Source organism: Myotis yumanensis, unplaced genomic scaffold (genome assembly GCF_028538775.1).
Source record: "Myotis yumanensis isolate MYYU_CA2020_CCGP unplaced genomic scaffold, mMyoYum1.0.hap1 SCAF_1, whole genome shotgun sequence".
NCBI lineage: Eukaryota > Metazoa > Chordata > Mammalia > Chiroptera > Vespertilionidae > Myotis > Myotis yumanensis.
Genome location: NW_027223752.1, coordinates 79,867,082 through 79,887,736, shown reverse-complemented (window position 1 = coordinate 79,887,736; position 20,655 = coordinate 79,867,082). Strand labels below are relative to the sequence as shown.

The following is a 20,655-nucleotide window of genomic DNA, read 5'->3' as shown; positions in this document are numbered from 1 at the left end:
ATGTCACAAATGAAAGAAATGAAGGAAAGCAAACCACTGGATATAGAGTTCAAAACCATAGTTATAAGGTCACTCAAGAATCTTCTAGAAACCTTGAAGGGACTTAGTGACACTTTCAAGGATCTTAGTTAGGATAAAAAAAAAAAAAAAGGAAAAGGACCAGTCAGAAATTAAGCATACACTGACTGAAATAAAGAATAATAAACAGGGATTCAACAGTAGACAGTAGATTTGAGAATCAAATCAATGATCTGAAATATGAAGAAGCAAAAAACACCCAATGAGAAGAGTAAAAAGAAAAAAGAATCCAAAAATGTCTCTCTATATAAAAGGCCAAGCGACCAGCTGACTGGCCAACCAGCCAATAGGTATGACACACACTGACCACCAGGGGGCAGATGTTTAATGCAGGAGCTGCCAAGCAACAGCAACTTTGCAGAGTGCCCTCTTGCACTCCACCACCCCTTGGGGGATGTTGGACTGCTGGTTTCGGCCCGATCCCCGCAGGCCAGGTCAAGGGACCCCACCTGCTGGAGGGACCCCACTCACTCTGCAGATGTCCTTCAAGCCCTGGCACCATTCCAGGTGCAGCTGGCTGGGGAGGGACCACAGGAGTTTGGCTCCGGCCCGGCTTGCCCAGTTCCACCCCACTGGCCACCTTCTAATTAATTTCCTTTCATTGTGCTCCTTATTCTCCGTAGTATAAGGAGCCTCTGGGACAACTTCAAGTGTACCAACATCTGAATTATGGGGGTGCCAAAGAAGCGAGAGAACAAGATATTGAAAACCTATTTGAAGAAATAAAGACAGAAAACTTCCCCTCCCTGGTGAAAGAAATAAACTTACAAGTCCAGGAAGCACAGAGAACCCCAAACAAGAGGAACCCAAAAAGGACCACACCAAGACACATCATAATTACAATGCTAAGGGCAAAAGATAAAGAGAGAATCTTAAAAGCAGCAAGAGAAAAGCAGTTAGTTACCTACAAGGGAAGTGCCCATACGACTGTCAGCTGATTTCTCAACAGAAATATGCAGGCCAGAAGAGAGTGGCAAGAAATATTCAAAGTGATGAATAACAAGAACCTATAGCCAAGATTACTTTATTCAGCAGAGCTATCATTTAGAATTGAAGGTCAGATAAAGAGCTTCACAGACAAGAAAAAGCTAAAGAAGTTCATCATCACCAAATCAGTATTATATGAAATGCTAAAGGATATTCTTTAAGAAGAAGAGGAAGAAGAAGAAAAAGGTAAAGATAAAAAATATGAACAACAAAGTGGCAACAAATACATATATATTGACAATTGAATTTAAAAATCAAATGAATAAAAAATCTGATGAACAGAATAAACTGATGAGTGGGATAGAACCAGGGGCATGGAAATGAAACATACTAATGAGTCTCAGAGGGAAGGGGGTGTGGGGGTGTGTGAGAAGAGATTAGACAAAGATCTCATATGCATGTATGCATTACCTATGGACACAGACAATAGGGTGGCTAGGGTCTGGGGTGGGGTGGGGTGGGAAATGGGTGAAGGGGAGCTATTGGAGGGAGGGGAAAGAGGGACATCTGTAATAATCTCAACAATAAAGATTAATTAAAATAAATAAATAAATAATTTATTTCTAAAAAAAAAAAAAAGGCTAAATCTGTTTTCTGTGGTCCTGGTTTTACCTTCCATTTTACTGTAAGCAGCCCTCCACCTCCAGCCCTAGCCTTGCTTGCAGGGGTAGAATCCTAGGAATCTGGAGCTGATTGCAATGAAAAGAAAAACAGGTCTATATCCAGACTTGTGTCTATACCAGTCTTATATGCGCTTATCTCTGAATATGGTTATAAGATCATCTTCTGAAAATGAGGAAATAAGTGAGAATGTATGGAATTTTGGTATAATAGAAAAGAATTTCTAGTTATGGTCATGACTAAACAAACTGTTCTGCCAAAAGTAACTATAAAACCTGGACAAAATACATAAAACAACCATTGGGAGGCACTGGAGAGAAATCAACACAGGCAAAGCTCCAGGGGCTACAATTCCAAGAAGGGAGGGACAGGAGATGAATTTCACATTCGCCTTGGACATTTTTCCCTGAGGACATGACAATTCACTGGGTAGAGGGAGTATGGGATATGGAGGCTGGAGGGAAAGAAGAGGGAGAAGGAAGAATAAAGTCTCAGCAGAAAGCAGTAGTTTCACTGAACTGAGGAGATAAGGGATTTGGTGTTTGTGGCTGCCAAACCAGCTGGGGTTTGAGAAATCCTGGAGAGAGAAGGACCACAGAAAAGTGAGGCTCAATATATGATATAATCTCTTTTCAAAACATTTTTGGATTTCTAAGCCATTCATGTGCAAGATGAGATTTCAAGAAATCTAGCAGAAAGCAGAAACTGAGCGGGTAGCTAAAGAACTGAGGAGAGGTTTCAGGAGTCATAGGATTCAAGCAGCACAAAAATAGAAATCTTTGTCCACAAAGGTAGAGGGGTCCTAACAACAGTCCAGGCTTTTGCAGTAAGAGCTCAGAAAAGCTATGTTCCCAGAGTAAGGATTACATCTCAGAAATAAGAACAAAACTTGCATAGACTCTGTTTATAACACCTAAAAATAGTCCTTAAATGAGATCAAAGTCATCTGCCTCTACGGTATTTATGTTTTAAGAAGAAAACAACTTTTATTGAGCTATTACACCCATTATCTTCACAATTTTTCAATATAATTCTTTAATTTTTCAATATAAAAAATTGAAGAATGCTAAGAAACAAGACAAATGATAAAAAGCCAAGAGAAGAAATAAACAACACACACATGCTCATAGGTGATTGAGGTTTTGGCCAGTGCTAAAATGAACAATTATCGAGTAAAATCAGTTTTTAAACCCCGAAATAAGTTAAATGCCATTTAAAAAAATGTTTGTAGCCTGGCTGGCATGGCTCAATAGTTGAGCATCAACCTATGAACCAGGAGGTCACAGTTTGATTCCTGGTCAGAGCACATGCCTGGGTTGCAGGCTCATCCCCAGTGGAGGACGTGCAGGAGGCAGCTAACCCATGATTCTCTCTCATGATTGATGTTTCTATCTCTTTTTCTCTCTTCCTCCCTCTCTGAAATCAATAAAAATATTTAAAAATGTTTGATAATAGGTAAAATACATTTTTGAGCTCTTATTGCCCAAGAGCCTTGTTGATTAACACTTTTTATATTCCCAGAAATTTCTGCAGGGCCTTTTTCATATCTTTGTTCCTAAGACTATATATCACAGGGTTAAGAAGTGGGGTCACAACGGAATAAAACAGAGTCACAATCTTCTGCATTCCAGCTTCATGCTCAGATGTTGGGCTCCCATACATGACCAGTACTGAGCCATAGAACAGTGAAACCACAGCCAGATGGGACCCACAGGTGGAGAAAGCCTTTCTTCGTCCAGCTGCTGAAGGGACTTTCAATACAGCTCTTAGGACCAGAGCATAGGACACCACGATGAAGAGAAAGGGAATGATGAGTGGCAGAGGACTTAAAATGGAGAAGACAAGCTCTACCACAGGAACTTTCTTGCAAGTGAGTGCTAGAAGAGGAGCCGGGTCACACAGGAAGTGGTCAATGATCCTGGACCCACAGAAGGACATTTGGGAAATAACAGTGATAGGAATCAAGAACCAGAGGAAGCCAAGTACCCAGCAGCTGACCACAAGATCGGTGCAGAGACGTCCAGTCATAATGGTTGGGTAGTGTAGAGGCTGGCAGATGGCAAGGTATCGGTCAAATGCCATAACAGCCAAGAAAAAGCATTCTGTAGAACCCAAGGAGAAGAAAAAATAGAACTGGAGAAAGCACCCCGAGAAGGAGATGACCTTGGTGTCAGAGAGGAAGTTAGCCAACATGTTGGGGACAGTGGAGGTGACATACCAGATCTCCAGGAAGGAGAAGTTGGCGAGCAGGATGTACATGGGGGTGTGCAGTCTCTGATCCCAGTGCACAGCACAGATGATCGAACCATTGCCCATGAGGGTCAGGAGGAAGACAACAGAGAAAAGCACAAAGAGGAGGACCTGCTTCTCCCTGGGGCCAGGGAAGCCCAGGAGGATGAAGCCAGTGATGGTGCTGGAGTTGTTGAAAAATTTCATGGGTCTGTGAGCTGCAAAAAGACCATCAAATCATTGAATAACTGTATATAGATAGATGGGGACTCAGGTATATATTGACGCCACCATGGAGGAAGCAATAAACACTTATATATCAACTAGAGGCCCGGTGCACAAAAATTTGTGCACTCGGGGAGGGAGGGTGCAGTCCCTCAGCCCGGCCTGTGCCCTCTCGCAGTCTGGGACCCCTCGGGAGATAACGACTTGCTGGCTTAGGCCTGCTCCTGGGTGGCAGAGGGCAGGCCCAATCCCTAGGTGCAGCCCCTGGTCAGGCTCAGAGCAGGGCCGATTGGGGAGTTGGTGCGCCGCCCCCTGTCATGCACAGAGCAGGGCGGATTGGGAGGTTGCAATGCTACCCTCAGTCACGCTCAGGGTAGGGCCGATTGAGGGGTTGGGGCACCGCCCCCTGTCACACTCAAGGCAGGGTTGATGGGGAGGTTGCGGCGCCACCCCCTGTCATGCACAGAGCAGGGCCCATCAGGGGGTTGGGGAGCTCCCCCCTGTCACACACAGAGCAGGGCGGATCAGGGGTTTGGGGTGCTGCCCTCTATCACCCGCAGAGCAGGGCCGATCAGGGGGTTGGGGTGCTGCCACTGTCACACTCAGGGCAGGGCCAATGGGGAGGTTATGGCTCTACCCCATCACACACAGAGCAGGGCCTGTTAAGGGGGGGGCGGGTTGGGGCGCCTCCACTGTCACACTCAGGGCAGGGCGGATGGGGAGGTTATGGCTCTACCCTGTCACACACAGAGCAGGGCCGATCAGGGGGTTGTGGCCCCGCCCCCTGTTACACACGGAGCCGCAGGGTGATCAGGGGGTTTGGGCGCTGCCCCCTGTCACGCTGATCCAGTGCCAGGAGGCCTCATGGCTCCGCTGATCCTGGTGCTGGGAGGCATATTACCCTTTTCCTATATAGGATAGAGGCCTGGGGGCTGGCTGGTTTGCCCTGAAGGGTGTCCTGGATCAGGGTGGGGGTCCCCACTGGGGTGCCTGGCCAGCCTGGATGAGGGGATGATGGCTGTTTGTAGCTGGTCACACACCCGTCAGGGTGAGGGTCCCCACTGGGGTGTCTGGCCAGTCTGGGTGAGGGGCTGGGGGCTGCTTTCAGGAAGCTCCCAACCGCTCCTTTTTTTTCTCTTTTTTTAAATTTTATTCTGGGCCAGCTTTAACTCTGGCTCCAGCTCTGAGGCTTCCACTGGTTTGTTTGCGTTCTATAATCAAAACAATGTATAATTCCAGCTCTGAGATCCCAGCAGGCTATATTTGTTACAATGTTTCAAACTGCCAGCTCAGAGGCTGGCAGCACAGGCGGGGAACGTTGGAGTCCTCCTTCACTGCAGTAAGCAAGCCTCATGTTTGCTTCCAGCTGCCTGGCTGCCGGCCACCATCTTGGCTGACAGTTAATTTGCATATACTCACTGATTAGCCAATGAAAAGGGTAGCGGTCGTACACTAATTACCATGTTTCTCTTTTATTAGTGTAGATAGTTGCTATTTTTTTCTAAACCTGAAATACTGCCCTGGCTTAGCTGTTAGACTGTAAAAGTACTAGAAGTCAATGACTATTAGCAGGATGAAGCCAGTGGTGGTGCTGGAGTTGTTGGAGATTTTCATGGGTTTGTGTGAAATGACCAGCAAATATTAAATGACTGGGTATAGATAGATGGGGACCCAGATTTATATTTAAACTATCTTGGAGAAGAAAATAAAGACATATATCAATAGCCACTTTTTTCCTTTAACTGAATATTGACCTGGGTTGCTTCTTTCTTCTCATCCGTATTTTCACTGTGGACTCAAGAAAACTTTTATCAGAATTGATAAGCTCTTGAAGGAGAGTGACATAGAGATATTTAAAGATTACATTGAATGTTACACTTAATAGAGTCTCTATCTACTATCTCTGTATTCTTACAAAAATGGAATTTCTTTCATCTACAGAAGAGGTGACACCAATGACAGTTGGCAGAAACTGAGTCAAATTTGTAGCCATGTAATATGAACTCATAGAACTTTTTGAATTAGTTCTTTTATGTGACTTCAGAACTGGCCTTATTTAAAATTAAATTAACTTATTAATTAAATAATATTGCATACCTATTTCACGTGCAAAACAGTGAAATCAACTAGAGAAAGTTAGCCTTAGTTTCTGCTGTGTTAAAACAGAAAGACCAAGGTAAAATAATTATTAATGCTGAAATAGGTGTGTGCTTACTTGGAAAAGAGATATGAATTTTCCCAGTGTATAGTTATACATGTAATTCTATCCCAATAATACCAACTGTGGATATTATTGGTAACATGGAATTCTAAATAGCAGTGGATTTGTAGGGGGTGGGAAGAGAAAACTTTGCTCCTTTCCCCAGTAACTACTTGGGAGCATCTCAAGGCAGAGTGGCTTCTAGAGATTGAATATCTGCATAATGACTTTCTTTGGTCCTAAATGAGTCAGAATACCTTTGTTAAATGAGCATGCACTCAAGCCTTGGAATCAATTAGAATCCTCTGTAAATAAATGTATAAGTGAGCAACATAGAGAGAGTCTGTGTCCCCTACCCTTTCTTCAATGCTAAGCCCATGTTTTGGTTTTTGAAATTTGGCAAGGGGCCCAGGGAGTCTAATAATTTTTTACTAGGAATAGTCAAGGCCTAAGAAACCTCTAGGACCAAGAGTAAAAGGTGGTAGCAGCAAGATGACACCCCTTCTCAAATATAGGTGTGGGTGTTTAGAGTGTCATGGGGGAGGAGGATTACAATTTTGTTGGGGGTGAGGAGCCTGGGTGAGTATTGATAACACAATCTTATATAATAAAAGCATAGCATGCAAATTGTCCCCTCAACCGGGGAGTTGTCTGGGAGTTCGACCAGGGGGCAGGGCTGGCCGGGGGAAGGGAGGGAAGCCCTGGCCGGCAGCCGGCAGCTGCTAGGGATCCTACCAGTGCACGAATTTCATGCACTGGGCCTCTAGTTTATAATATTTTAAAACCTATTCTGGGTCATTTTAAATTAAAGATTTCCTGATTTCTATTGTGTGATGGATGCTTGGGACAATAAAATCTCCACAGAAATGGAACTCCCATTTGACCCTGTGATCCCACTTCTAGGAATATATCCCAAGAAACCAGAAACACCAATCAGAAAGGATATATGCACCCAGATGTTCATAGCAGCACAATTCACCATAGCTAAGATCTGGAAACAGCCTAAGTGCCCATCAGTAGATGAATGGATTAGAAAACTGTGGTACATCTACACAATGGAATACTATGCTGCTGTTAAAAAGAAGGAACTCTTACCATTTGCAACAGCATGGATGGAACTGGAGAGCATTATGCTAAGTGAAACAAGCCAGTCAATGAAGGAAAAATACCACATGATCTCACTCTTTCATGGATAATTAAGACCATTGCAAACTTTTGAACAATAATAAATACAGTGGCAGAGCTGCCTCAAACTGATTGTCGGACTTCAGTGGGAAGGCCAGGGAGGGTTGGGGGACAGGAGGGAGGGGAGTAAGAGATCAACCGAAGGACTTGTATGCATCCATATAACCATAACTAATGGACATAAGACACTGGGGGGTAAGGGAGGGCAGGGGCTTGTCAAGGGCGGGGGGGAAAAAGGACACTTATGTAATACTCTTTGTAATACTTTTAGCGAAAAAAAAAAATAAAAGAGTTGAAATCATAAAAAAAAAAAAAAAAATCTCCACAGATCTACAGACTCTATTTTGATGTACATAACTGGAATAGGGTTTAATAGACTCTGCTCTTCTGGGCAGTCTCTCTCTCTCTCTCTCTCTCTCTCTCTCTCTCTCTCACACACACACACACACACCACACTTTTGTGCAAAGGAGGCACAAACATACTTCACTAGCATAAACACAGAAAATATAAAATAGGGTTCAACAAGCAGAGGGTAGCAGAGTATACACCATCCCCTGTGCACTACTGATCCCACTGGGAGGTTGTGTATTTGGACTACACCCACACTAGCCAGCATTTCAGTGGAGAGGGACTCACTTCTGCAATTCTTTAAGGGGTCAGCAAACTTTTTCTAAATATTTTAGGCTTGCAGACTATAGTCTCTGCTACTGACCTCTGCCATTGTGTGAAAGCAGCCATAGACAAATGAATGCACATGGCTGTGCTCCAATTAACCTTTATGTCCACTGAAATTTGAATTTCATATAACTTACATGTGTTGCAGAATGTTAATCTTATATTGCTTTTTAAATTTAAAATGGCAGAAGTTTTAGTTCACTGGCCATAAAACAGGGAGCTGGCCAGATTTGTTCCACTGGCCATAATTTACTGAGCACAGCCCTACACATGTATAGGGACAGGAAAGCAAGGGCCATCTATTTAATGGTGGAACCATGGCAGCTTCTTGGTCTAGCAAGTGACCTTATCAGAAATTGAGGAGACCTCTAGAGGCCAGCAGCTGGAATCAGCCTGTTTGCTGAGTGAACACAACTTTGGCACCAGATTTCCACTAAATTACAAAAATAATTTCCCAAAGTCATCAGGATTTACCTCTTTCTCTCTCTGTTTTTACACACACACACACACACACACACACACACACACACACTCACACACACACTCACACACACACACACACACACACACTCACATCTTCCCTCCTCCACACAGTACTTCAGTGATATAACATTGGCCTTCTTTCAGTTTTTAGAAACAGCCTAACTTAGGGTCTTTGTTCTTATTGTCCTTCATGTTCACTTGTCCCCAGTGCTCAGCACAGTTTGCGGAAGATACTAGGAATTTTGCAAATATTTATCAAAGAAACAATTGTCTAACAGTTTATAAAGATAGAAAATATAGATAGATAATAGATACTTGCCAATTACTTCATTTGAACTTCAGAAAACCTGAGATGTGAAATTTTAGGAAATGAAACATATAAAATATACAAGAAAGGCTCCAAATAACATGAAGCTACCAGAGTGTTGGCCCAGACTTGAGAGGAATTCCATGGAAAGAAAGTAACGGGAGATCAAATGTTCTGGGTGGTAGGACATGTCCCACCCCACCCAGATGTTACCTCTCTGACTGCTAAAGATAATTATGGTCCCCCAGCTCTGGATGTTGAAATAGGAGAGAGAGCAGGATGGACAAATTTGTTTCAGCATTGCAACAAATTTGCTTAGTGGTGCTAGTGGAGTCCTTAAATCTCTATAAGAGTTGTTTTCTTTCTATGAAAAGGGAATAGGATTGTATGATTTTTGATCACTTTTCATTATAAAATGAGTTAATCCCACTGCAAGTATATCACAATACTCATGATATCAAGATTTTGACAAATCTAGAGGTGATCTTGTAGTTACATTGATCTCTCAGATGAAAACATCAGTTGGATAGCTTGTCACTTATACATGAAGCCCAAAGATTCTGCCAACTCCCTCTAGGCAATTCTTCAACTTTCAGAGTCTGACAAAGCTGCCTTACATAACAAGCAGTGTGTGAAAAATGATTCTCAGTGTGCCATCATCATTTAATGCTTGACCTAACAGAATTGACAGTGGGTGAAAAAAATTTCTAACAAGTAATGCTACTCACCTTTTATTATCGGGTTCCCGTGTACAGAAGCAGCAGTGGTGTGTACTAGGCACAAAGGTAGGCTGGCGTTGTCCACAGTGACAGGTCTGAGTCAGCTACCGAAAGCACTGTGACAGAGTGAGAGTGTGGACGCAGTGGCGTCCCAGCTGTGTTTATGCATACGGAATGCTTTGCTGAGTTACTTAACAAAGCCAAACAAAACAAACTACGCCCTCACCCCCATTATATCTTGGAAAGGTGGAAGTAGATCCAATCAGGTTAGCTGGTCCTGAGCTATAATATATAAGATGAGAGAAAGGCATTTCTTTGATACTTTAATTTTTGTCCTCCAAAGCTGGTCTAAGAAGGCACAATGGTGTGGAAGTATGATTGGCCTGCTCTCACAGCAGCACATCTGCCTGCTTTATTCCATTTGGACAGGTGGTTTTCACACCTGCCCCATGTCTGCAAAGCCCTTGAAAATAAGAACAATTTTCCTATTTATGAGCAGCAGTAGGCAGCTAAAGCAGTAGGAAAACCAAGGATTTGGAGCAAGGAACTTAGGGTTTGAATTATAAATCATAATTTGACATTTAAAAAAAAATATGGAACGCTTCACAAATTTGCATGTCATCCTTGCGCAGTGGCCATGCCAACCTTTTCTGTATCGTTCCAATTTAGTATATATGCCGCCGAAGTGAGCACTCATAATTTGCCAATTGTGGAACTATTTCATTCATATAAACTATTTCCCAGTTCCTTCAATGTAAAATGGGCACAGTAACACTTTCACCAAAGGACTGAGGACTCTGAATGAGGTCACATGTGGAAGTACTTTCTAGGGCCTGGCACACAGTGATGCTTGGGAATCGTTAGCCATGTGAAATGGCTGAGGCAAAGTGAACAGGAGCCTTACTTAAAGGGGAGGAGCTTTTCTAGATGTTTAATGTTTCTTTTTTTATCTAAGCATTATATCATCTCCTTTCATGGATGAGAGGGGAATCCAAACCTGAAGATGGTGTCTGATCTTCCTGGGAGGAGAGGTGGTCTCCTCGACAATAACCATAAGTGAGCGGAGGCGTAGAGATAGGGTGAAGCTCTCTCAGTGTTTGCTGGAGGATGGAAGGATTATAAGCAGAGCCTCCAGGGAGTGAGCCCTGCTCCATGAGGATTAACTTACCACTTCCTGAAGGAGAGCAGTGTCAGGAGACTTTTCTGTGTTAGTTCTTCCCTTTCCCTAGAGCCTGCCTTCTCTGGAGACCGTGATGCCTACTGCCTTTGCTTTCCAGTAAGAGTAGAAAATATTACCTTTTCCAGCCCCAAACTTCTCAGGGACAGCATGAGATCTAATCAGTCTCTAAGCCGACTCAGAGTAACTGCCAACTGTAGGGAAGCAAAATTCGCCATCCCAAAATGTGTCTGGCATGAGCATTATTTTATTTTTAAGAAACAAAAGACTCAGGAAGAACATTCCACCTCTTCTCAAATCACCTCAGGGAATTTAAGATAGGCCTGTTCCTGTCTTAATTTCTGTTGAAGTTCCAGACTCCTGTCTCTTTCTCTCTAGTCCCGAATGACACATAAACCTCTTTTTCCCTTAGTGTCCATGGAATTTTCTTGCTTATGTGAATTCCCCATAAATAAGTATCAAAACTTGATTTTCTCCTGTTAATCTGTCTTACATCATGTTAATTATTCAACCAGCCACAGAACCAAGAAGGGAAGGGGGAAATTTTCACCTCCCCCACATAACACACGGTGTAGTAGCTCCAATGCAGGAAGGTATTTATTGGACATCTAATGAGTGGTGCCAGTTATGGGTTTTGAGGACAAAGCCTCCTCTGATTTCCTAGAAAGAAGAGATGGGCTGGAAGTATGATGAGACCTCGGGCATGGAGGGCTGTACAGTTACAGCAGGAATCAATCTCTTCCAAGGATCACCTTGGCTTTCTTATAAATCTTTTCCTTTCCTTTCTTGAGGCCCCGTGAGCCTCAAACAGCTCGGGGAACACTTCCCAGGCCCAAGAGAGGGCAGAGCAGGGCATCTGTAGCTCCCCTCCAGCAGGTGCGTCTGGGAGTGGGGCTCTTCACCTTCTTCATTCTCATTTTCTGTCCATTTACCCCCAACTGTGGAAGGAGTTTCATCTCAAAGACTTGTCAGCCCAGTTTATTTCCTTGTTTGAATAGCTTTGATGTTTCCCTCTGTCCACAACATAAATTCAAAAGTGGCAAACCAGGACCCCTGTGATTTAGCCATAACCTATTGTTATCATTGCTATTGTTGTTTTCCGTGTTCTTCACCATTTCTTGCATATGTCCTTGTGTCACAGCCACCTTATGATACGGGCACATAATGGAAGATGATATATTTTTATTGAGTGAGTAATTTTACCCTCTGAAAAGTTGACAGGAACATTCTGCATTGATGACTGATGGTGGGAGAGGTAAACCCTGTGGAGTGAGGAACCCAGGGAGATTAATTTACTCACGTGGATGTAGAGAGCTAACTTATGAAATGTCCTCTTTTTCTTTCATTCTTTTTTATTCTTAGCTTCTCCTCTCATTGTCCCTTCATCCCAGATATATTCTCACAGAATTCTCAGAGGTGGTGTTAGTACAGAGGTCATTGGTTCCCTGTCCATATCCCCTCTGTATTTTCTCCTTCTTTCCACTTTCGTGCGACTGCCAGCACCCACATTTATTTTTGTTATTTCCTGCCCCCTGACTGGGAAACTGCCTGTTCTTCATTCCTCCGGGCCAGAATAGCTGGGAAGTTAATGACCTCCCCAGTAGCTCTTAACAATGGACAGATGGGAATTGGGATATCAACATCCCAGCCCCCTTGCCCTTGTAGTAGGATAGCCCTGGACTGTCTGCTTGACCATCCTGGTGTTCTCCACAGGGATTAGCTCCAGTTACCCACAGTGGTGGCTGGCTTGACAATGCACTCCTTGTTGGAAGACTTCCGTTCCTTGTTTCATTCTTCTCTATCAATGTTCCCTTCATTACCCAAATAAACTACTTGCACTGTTCTCAGGATTAACTTCTGTGGAAACCAACAAAGACACAGGGACAGGGACATTATGGCCTAACACTGCTGAAATGAGCAAACTTGTTTCAAGTTCCAACGAGTTAAACTTTTTTTTTTCCCCCAATTAAACTTTTGGACAACTTAAATACTGATTTTGTCAGATGGATGCTATTTGTTATATATTTTTCCTTTCTTTTTTTTTTTTTTTTTTTACTTTTCTTTTTTTTTAAAGATACATATATCTATTAAAACTTTGAAGACATTTAACAATCTATTGAAGTCAAAAATATAAATTCTTAATATTAACTCTAGAAACCCGAGAAGTCCCAGAAGTTTAATTTAAAGGCTTTGCAGTGGTTCTCAACCTTCCTAATGCTGCAACCCTTTAATACAGTTCCTCATGTTGTGGTGATCCCCAACCATAAAATTATTTTTGTTGCTACTTCATAACTGTAATTTTGCTACTGTTATGAATCATAATGTAAATATCTGATATGCAGGATGTATTTTCAGGGGTCGCGACCCACAGGTTGAGAAGCGCTGCTTTAGAGAGAATTATTGTAAAAGGTGTTAATATTACATTCTTTGTTAGACTGGCATTTAGAGCACTTTTCATTTCATTTCACTATTTCACCCTTGACCCATTGCCACCAGCAGGAGCAGTGAATAGATAAAAGTCTCATAGTTATATTTATCTAAACGCAGCAAATAGCACCAGGTTTCCCATTTAATGGAATGCACTTTTACAATTCTTTGGAGCAATAAGCCTTTAGATTCCCATTTTCCCCACTCAAGAGCCTTTGTCCTAACACCTTTGAGTATTTGTTACCACAGGACTCCTTACAGGAATACAGGGGAAATGTCTCAGAAGGTGCTTTACTCTGTTCTGTTCTTTCACAGCTCAGATTCATTTGGCTGGTCACAGTTAGGTAGGTAGAAATGGGTTGACAATGTTGGAACTCATGATAATTTTGTCCACAGAACATGGGCCAGTAGTCTGCTCCAATAAAATGTCAGTGTGGGTGTAAAGAAGCAACAAAAGCCATCCCAGCCTCCTGGTGCCTCCCACCAGGAGCGGTGCTGCCCCCTGAGCCAGTCGCATAGCAAGGCCATCAGGCTCTGGCAGTCCTGGTCAACGTGGACACCCCATTCCTCCAGTTCCACAGTCTCTCCAGCAGGGTACCTGCCAAAGTCACCAGCGCCACCATGAGGTCTCAGCTGAGACTCTGCGGTCTTGGAGTTTTCTCCTACAGTCACCTGCACCACCAGCTGGATGCGATTTCCCTGATGTCTGAGGTAGCAGGACCAGACAAGCTGATAATGCTACTGTACCTGCGTAGTCACGGATCTCAGCACCACGGCCTTGGAGCAGTCAGGTGGTACAGGACTTGTGGCGCAGTACTCCAGGTGTTTGGTCAGCAGCTGCTCAATGCATCCACCAAACCTTGGCCTCTTTTTAATTTCTTTTTTTTTCAGTTACAGCCTACATTTAATATTTTGAATTAGTTTTAGGTGTACAGCATAGTGGATAAACAAAAATATACTTTACAAAATGACCCTTTCCCTGGCATATTTCCAGTACTTACCTGGCACCATACATAATATTGACTATATTCCTTATGCTGTAATTTACTTTCCCACAACTATTTAAAAATTTTTTTTTTTTATTGATTTCAGAGATGAAGGGAGAGAGAGAGAGAAACATCAATGATGAGAGAGAATCATTGATTGGCTGCCACCTGCACACCCCACAGTGGGGATCAAGCCTGCAACCTGTGCATATGCCCTTGACCGGAATTGAACCTGGGACCCTTCAGTCTATAGGCCAATTCCCTGAGCCAAACCAGCCAGGGCCCCATGACTATTTTGTAACTACCAATTAGTACTTCTTTAGAAACTTTTTTAAAGAATATATTTTATTGATTTTTTACAGAGAGGAAGGGAGAGGGATAGAGGATTAGAAACATCGATCAGCTGCCTCTTGCACACCCCCTACTGGGGATGTGTACGCAACCCAGGCACATGCCCTTGACCAGAATCGAACCTGGGACCCTTCAGTCCGCAGGCGGACGCTCTATCCACTGAGCCAAACCGGTTTCAGCTTTAGAAACTTTTTTATTGAATTTATTGGGGGTGGCATTGGTTAATAAAATTATAAAGGTTTCAGGTATACAATTCTATAATACATTATCTGTATATTGTATTGTGTTCACCACCACAAGTCAAATCTCCTAACAGTCATATAATGGTACTAGAGGCCTGGTACATGAAAATTTGTGCACTGGGGGGGCGGGGTCCCCTCAGCCTGGCCTGACCCCTCTCACAGTCCCGGAGCCCTCAGGGGATGTCCTACTGACAGCTTAGGCCCACTCCTCATGGGGAGCGCGCCTAAGCCACAGTCTGGCCTCCCTCTGCTGGAGGCAACCCTGGCGGATCAGGGGAAGGCACTGCCCCCATCAGCCCACAGCTGCTGCCACTGCCTGCCTTCAGCCCTTGCAGTGCTGAGGTTTTGTCTGGAAGGACATTTGACTCTCTGGTCTAATTAGCATATTATGCTTTTATTATTATAGATTTTTAACAGCACTATTCACTCTATTTGGAAAGGTGAATTATGAAAGTTTGTGAAACAAAAAACATCAAACAATTTAGCTCTTTAAGAATGTATCTAGCCGAAACCGGTTTGGCTCAGTGGATAGAGTGTTGGCCTGCGGACTGGATGGTCCCAGGTTCGAGTCCGGTCAAGGGCATGTACCTGGGTTGCGGGCACATCCCCAGTGGGAGATGTGCAGGAGGCAGCAGATCGATGTTTCTCTCTCATCGATGTTTCTAACTCTCTATCTCTCTCCCTTCCTCTCTGTAAAAAATCAATAAAATATATTTAAAAAAAAAAGAATGTATCTAAATATGTCATCTATATACATTCATCATATTCTCTCTCCTGCTGCCCTACACTTTTTTAGGAGAAACTACAAAACATTTTTGCTTTACCTATTCTGCTGTCTCCTTTCTATTGGTATACTAGCTGAAAGAGATTAGATCATGGGTGAATTTTCCATTTTTCTTTATCCTAATTATGAAACTAAACTAGCAGAGCCATTCAGTTTAGTGTTCACCAATGAGTTCTGGGTAATACCTGAAAATACTTTATTTCCTTATAAAAACAAACAAAATAAAGAAAACCTTTTGAGTAGACTTTCATGAATATTTCAGAGTTTCTTACTCTATTCTGCAACTCATGTATGTTGCACAGCAGCCAGTTTTATTTTCCAATGTCAAAGATACTTTTAAAGTAGAAGTGTACTTTTTTTTGTAGAATTCTGATGCGTTTACATGTACTTGAAGGAGTGATTTGACTTTTAGAAAACTACTTTAGAACACTGAATTTGTCACTTTACTATAATATAAAAAACCTATTTAGCATAAAAAACAGTCAGATTGCTTATATTTATCAAGTGATTTGGAGCTTTCGTTTTTAGTGCCTCATGGTCACTTTTAGAATCAGCTCTTAAACCACAGCAGATCTTTTGTGATTTATGCCTGACTGAGAGCATGCATTAGCAACTAGTTAATCCATTAGCAACTAGTTAATCAACATTTACTGTGTAACTACCACTTTTCTGGGTTGTGAATGAATATGAAAATTGAAAAAGTGGAGAAATTCGAAGAACTGTAAAAGATTGTCCTCACACCCAGCTGGTGTGGCTCAGTGATTGAGGGTTGACCAGGAGTCATGGTTCAATTCCTGGTCAGGGCACATGGCTGGGTTGGGAGCTTAATCCTCAGTATGAGGTGTGCAGGAGGCAGCCAATCAATGATTCTCTCTCATCATTGATGTTTCTATCTCTCTCCCCATCTCCCTTCCTCTCTGAAATCAATTTACAAAAAAGATTGTCTTCACAGATAAAGCATTTATCTTGGGGAAATTAACATGAATATTTCAGAAGAAAAATATGGAAAAGATTCTATGGATAAGTGATTTCACAGAATTATTTACTGTGTAAGAATTTTGGAGCTCTGAAGGTCATTTACCTTAGGTTAGAAGAAGAGTTATATTCTAAATATAAAGATCTACTCATGATCTGAAACATATTTCATGTAGATCTGTCACTGAAGTAAAATGTGAAAACTTCTCTCCAGCCAGTGTTGCTCAGTGGTTGAGCATTGACCTATGACCCGGAAGATCATGGTTCAATTCCAGGTCAGGACATATGCCTGGGTTGCAGCCTTGATCCCCAGTGGTGGGCATGCAGGAGGCAGCCAATCGATGATTCTCTCTCATCATTGATGTTTTTCTCTCTCTCTTTCCCTCTCCCTTCCTCTCTGAAATCAATAAAAATATATTTTAAGATGTGAAAACTTCTTCAGTAATATATTTACACATTGTGATATTTTTTAAAATTATTTTTCATATTTTCTCATATATACACACATTTACACACATACACACATATATATGTATATATATCTGTATTTAAATAAATAAACTGGGTCCTAAGTTGTGATTTGTATTATACTGTGTAGTCCTACTTCCATTCTAGGAGTTTATTGACACTTGTAAGATAAATCAATTTAAATAGAAATGAAATATAAACAATCTGTCAACTCTTTAGGGACATACAATTCATGGAGCAAATCCGCAACCAAAGTATGTGTCCTGGATTGGGAATCGAACCCATGAGCGTTGGAGGGACAGGCCAGCACTCTAACCATTGGGAAACACGGGCCAGGACTGCCATGCTTTCTTGCCTTTTAATACTCCTGGATTTTATCTTTACTGTTCTTTTACTTGCTCCCATAAAAACTTATGATTTCCTTGTTTACAGCACATCTTATTTCATTTACCACTTGTTAATGAGCTCCACAAGGGAAGGAAATATGTCCTATTCACTTCTGTGTATGATTCACTTTCTAGCTCAGTGCCTAGCATATTGAATATGTTTAACTGTTTAAATGAAAAAAATGACAGAGGAGGAAGTTAATACAATAATTACAAAAAATAGTGGCCACTTTCACCCAAGCCGGTTTGGTTCAGTAGATAGAGTGTCGGCCTGCGAACTGAAGAGTCCCAGGTTCTGGTTGAGGCTCATGCAGAAGGCAACACAATTGATGTGTTTCTCTCATTTTGAGAGAGGGAATGACAGATATTTCTCTCTGTCTTTCCTTCTCTCTTCCACTCTCTCTAAAAATCAATGGAAAAATATCCTTGGGTGAAGATTTAAAGAAAAAAGGTTACTTTCAATTTTTATACTTTATTTACTCTCATAGGAGGAAGACATTTACTACTTTGTTCCAACAGAACCAAAGAATTTTAGTGAGATGATACCCAGAGGTTATCAGTTTTGTTCTTTTTCATATTCCATCAACGATTAGTCCTCTTTCTAGTTTCCCAAAGTATCAAAGAATTATGAAGAAATACCTCCCTGGTTTTAATTTTATAGTGAAATACTTAAAAATTTTATTTTTAATGTAAATATTAAATGTTGTTTAAATGTATGTTTAATAGTGATACATGCATATAAAATGAAATTTTAAAAATATAAAGGCATATAAAATGAAAATGCCTCCTTCCCTGTCTCCAGACACCCAATTCTCTTTCTCAAAAGCATTCAGTTACTAGTTTTTTTCTTATTTAAGAAGCATACAATGTATTTATGAACATAAACATATACATATCTACATAATTTTTCTTCACATGAAAGATAGCCCAAGACCTGGAACTCTTTTATCTTGCTTTTCATTTACAGTACACTTTGAGGATATTTTTATATCAACAGACATGTACAGATCTTTATTTTTTTAAAAAAAATATGTTTTCATTGATTTTTAGAGAGAGAAGGAAGAGGGAGAAAGAGATAGAAACATCAATGATGAGAGAGAATCACTGATCAGCCACCTCCTGCACACCCCCTACTGGGGATGGAGCCCACAACCTGGGCATGTGCCCTGACGGGGAATTGAACCAAGTCGAACCAGCAACCTCTTGGTTCCTGGGTCAGTGCTCTACTGCTGAGCCACACTGGCCAGACCAGATCTTCATTTTTAACAGTGATATAGTATATTCCAATCTATGGATATACAATAATTTACTTAATTAGTTATTAATTAATGGGAATTTAGATTGTTTTAATATTTTGTTATTAAAAACAGTAGTTAATATTCTTGTACATACACCATTATTCTTATGTGTCAGAATATTACTCAAACAAATATTTAGGGGTGGAATTGCTAAGTCAAAGGGAATGCCCTTTAAATGTTCATGGTTTTAGGCAAAATGTCTTCCATAAATGTTGTACCAATTTATGCCCTATGAGCAAAGAATTAGAGTTCTGTTTTTCACAGCACCATTTGTGATCTTTATAAATTTTTAGGGAAAATAGGTACATGTGTTATAGTTTTCTTTGTTTTCTCTAATTCTGAATGAAATAGAAAGTCTTTTTTTCATATATTTGGCATCTTTCCTATTGTGCTGATGTTATTTTCATTATTATTATTTTTAAAATATATTTTCATTGATTTTAGAGAGGAAAGGAGAGGGAGAGAAAGATAGAAACACCAATGATGAGAGAGAATCATTGATGGGCTTCTTTCTGCACGCCCCCTACTGGGAATCGAGCCCACAATTCAGGCATGTGCCCTGACGGGGAATTGAACCGTGACCTCCTGGTTCATAGGTCAACACTCAACCACTGATCCATGCTGGCTGGGTGTTATTTTCATTAATGATCTGAAGATATTTATCCATACTATGCATATTTATCTTTTGTTTATAATTGATGCTACCATGACAGATGTTCTCAAGGATAACGCTATAAGTTCAGCTAGAAAAGACAATTTAATGTTGTTAAAAAAATAATAGGTTTTGCCTTAGGGTTTTAACCTTGTGTAATTTGTAAGGGCAAATACACATAAAAAGTTATCTCTGTTGAAAACAAGGGAAGAGACTTTCTTCTCTCCTTTTATTTTATTTTTTAAAAAAATTTTAGAACATACTTAAGAAAACGTGTAATTAAGTTCTTTCTCTGTCTTTGAAATACATGTAAATCTTTGAAATACATGTAAAAGCAAAAAAACCCCTCTTGCCAGCTTTATGACTCCAGAATGTCTTTGTCAAGGACGGACCCGGCAAGTCACTTTGAAATGTAGTCATCAAGGTAGATAGCACCCCCCAGTGTCCCAGTTTCTGTGGAGGGTAGGAGTCTAACTTTGGTGCCCTAGCTTCCAAGTTGCAAAACTACCTTCTGTCCATACAGATGTGTTTATTTTTCCTTTGTATGAGCCAATTACCAGGTGAATCTAGGATTAACTCTGTGTGATAAATGATGCAGTCAGGTCTTTCGAGGACCAGTTATTGTTTATCTTGAGACCATGCATGTAATGGATGTATTTGCCTGGCTATATAAAAGGATTAGCTTTCTTTCTGTCTTTGCTGTCTCTTAGTAGATTGCCTGTGATGTACATATTCTATTGCTTTTATGCTTATTTAATAATAAAGCTATTTTATTCTTTTCTACCCATGTGGAGAGATTTTTCTGGGCTGGCAGGAGATTTGCTTTTAATTATATTTTCCTAACAAACAACTCAGTTTTTCAATATATGTTCTATCATTTGTAAAATTAGGGGGATGGAGTACATCTTTGAGATTCCTTATAGTCCTATAAATTCTAGGAAATAAAAAAACACACACAAAAACCATGAACAATTTTCTTTTTAAAAAATTTCTATTAAATTTCTTTCTTTTTATTGAATTTATTGGGGTGACATCAGTTCACAAAGCCATATGGGTTCAAGTGTCTAACTCAACAAAACATCATCTGCACACTGCACCATGTGCTCATTGCCCGAAGCAATGAACAATTTTCTGAGTGATGTCAGATAGTCTTCTTTTTTAATCAAAGAAATTAAAAACAGATAATGTCCCCCCAAATA

At 41.1% G+C, this 20,655-nt stretch overlaps 1 protein-coding gene and 1 non-coding gene across 3 annotated transcripts; both read right to left on the bottom strand.

The window, feature by feature from the left end:
- Window positions 1–3,195: 3,195 nt before the first annotated feature.
- LOC139003660 (olfactory receptor 11G2) lies at window positions 3,196–6,148 on the bottom strand. Of its 2 annotated transcripts, none has more exons than XM_070405798.1 (2): window positions 6,114–6,148; window positions 3,196–4,099 (listed from the first exon to the last, which is right to left on the bottom strand). In XM_070405798.1, the coding sequence occupies exons 1-2, from the start codon at window positions 6,146–6,148 to the stop codon at window positions 3,196–3,198; spliced, it is 939 nt and encodes a 312-aa protein (XP_070261899.1). The 2 variants fall into 2 exon arrangements, with proteins under 2 accessions (XP_070261899.1, XP_070261908.1); XM_070405807.1 differs by lacking the exon at window positions 6,114–6,148 and adding an exon at window positions 5,764–5,845 and having other exon boundaries at window positions 3,196–4,136.
- Window positions 6,149–10,297: 4,149 nt separating this feature from the next.
- Window positions 10,298–10,403, bottom strand: LOC139000042 (U6 spliceosomal RNA). Its single transcript, XR_011469512.1, has one exon. It is a non-coding gene; the product is annotated as a U6 spliceosomal RNA (small nuclear RNA).
- Between the last annotated feature and the right edge of the window lie 10,252 nt (window positions 10,404–20,655).

Bases quoted from the DNA above. Each gene is read 5' to 3' on its own strand.
- LOC139003660 (XM_070405798.1), bottom strand. From the start codon at position 6,148: ATGAGTTCATATTACATGGCTACAAATTTGACTCA. The intron at 4,100-6,113 runs GTTTCTGCCAAC...CAACAACTCCAG, and splicing joins ATGGCTACAAATTTGACTCA to CACCATCACTGGCTTCATCC.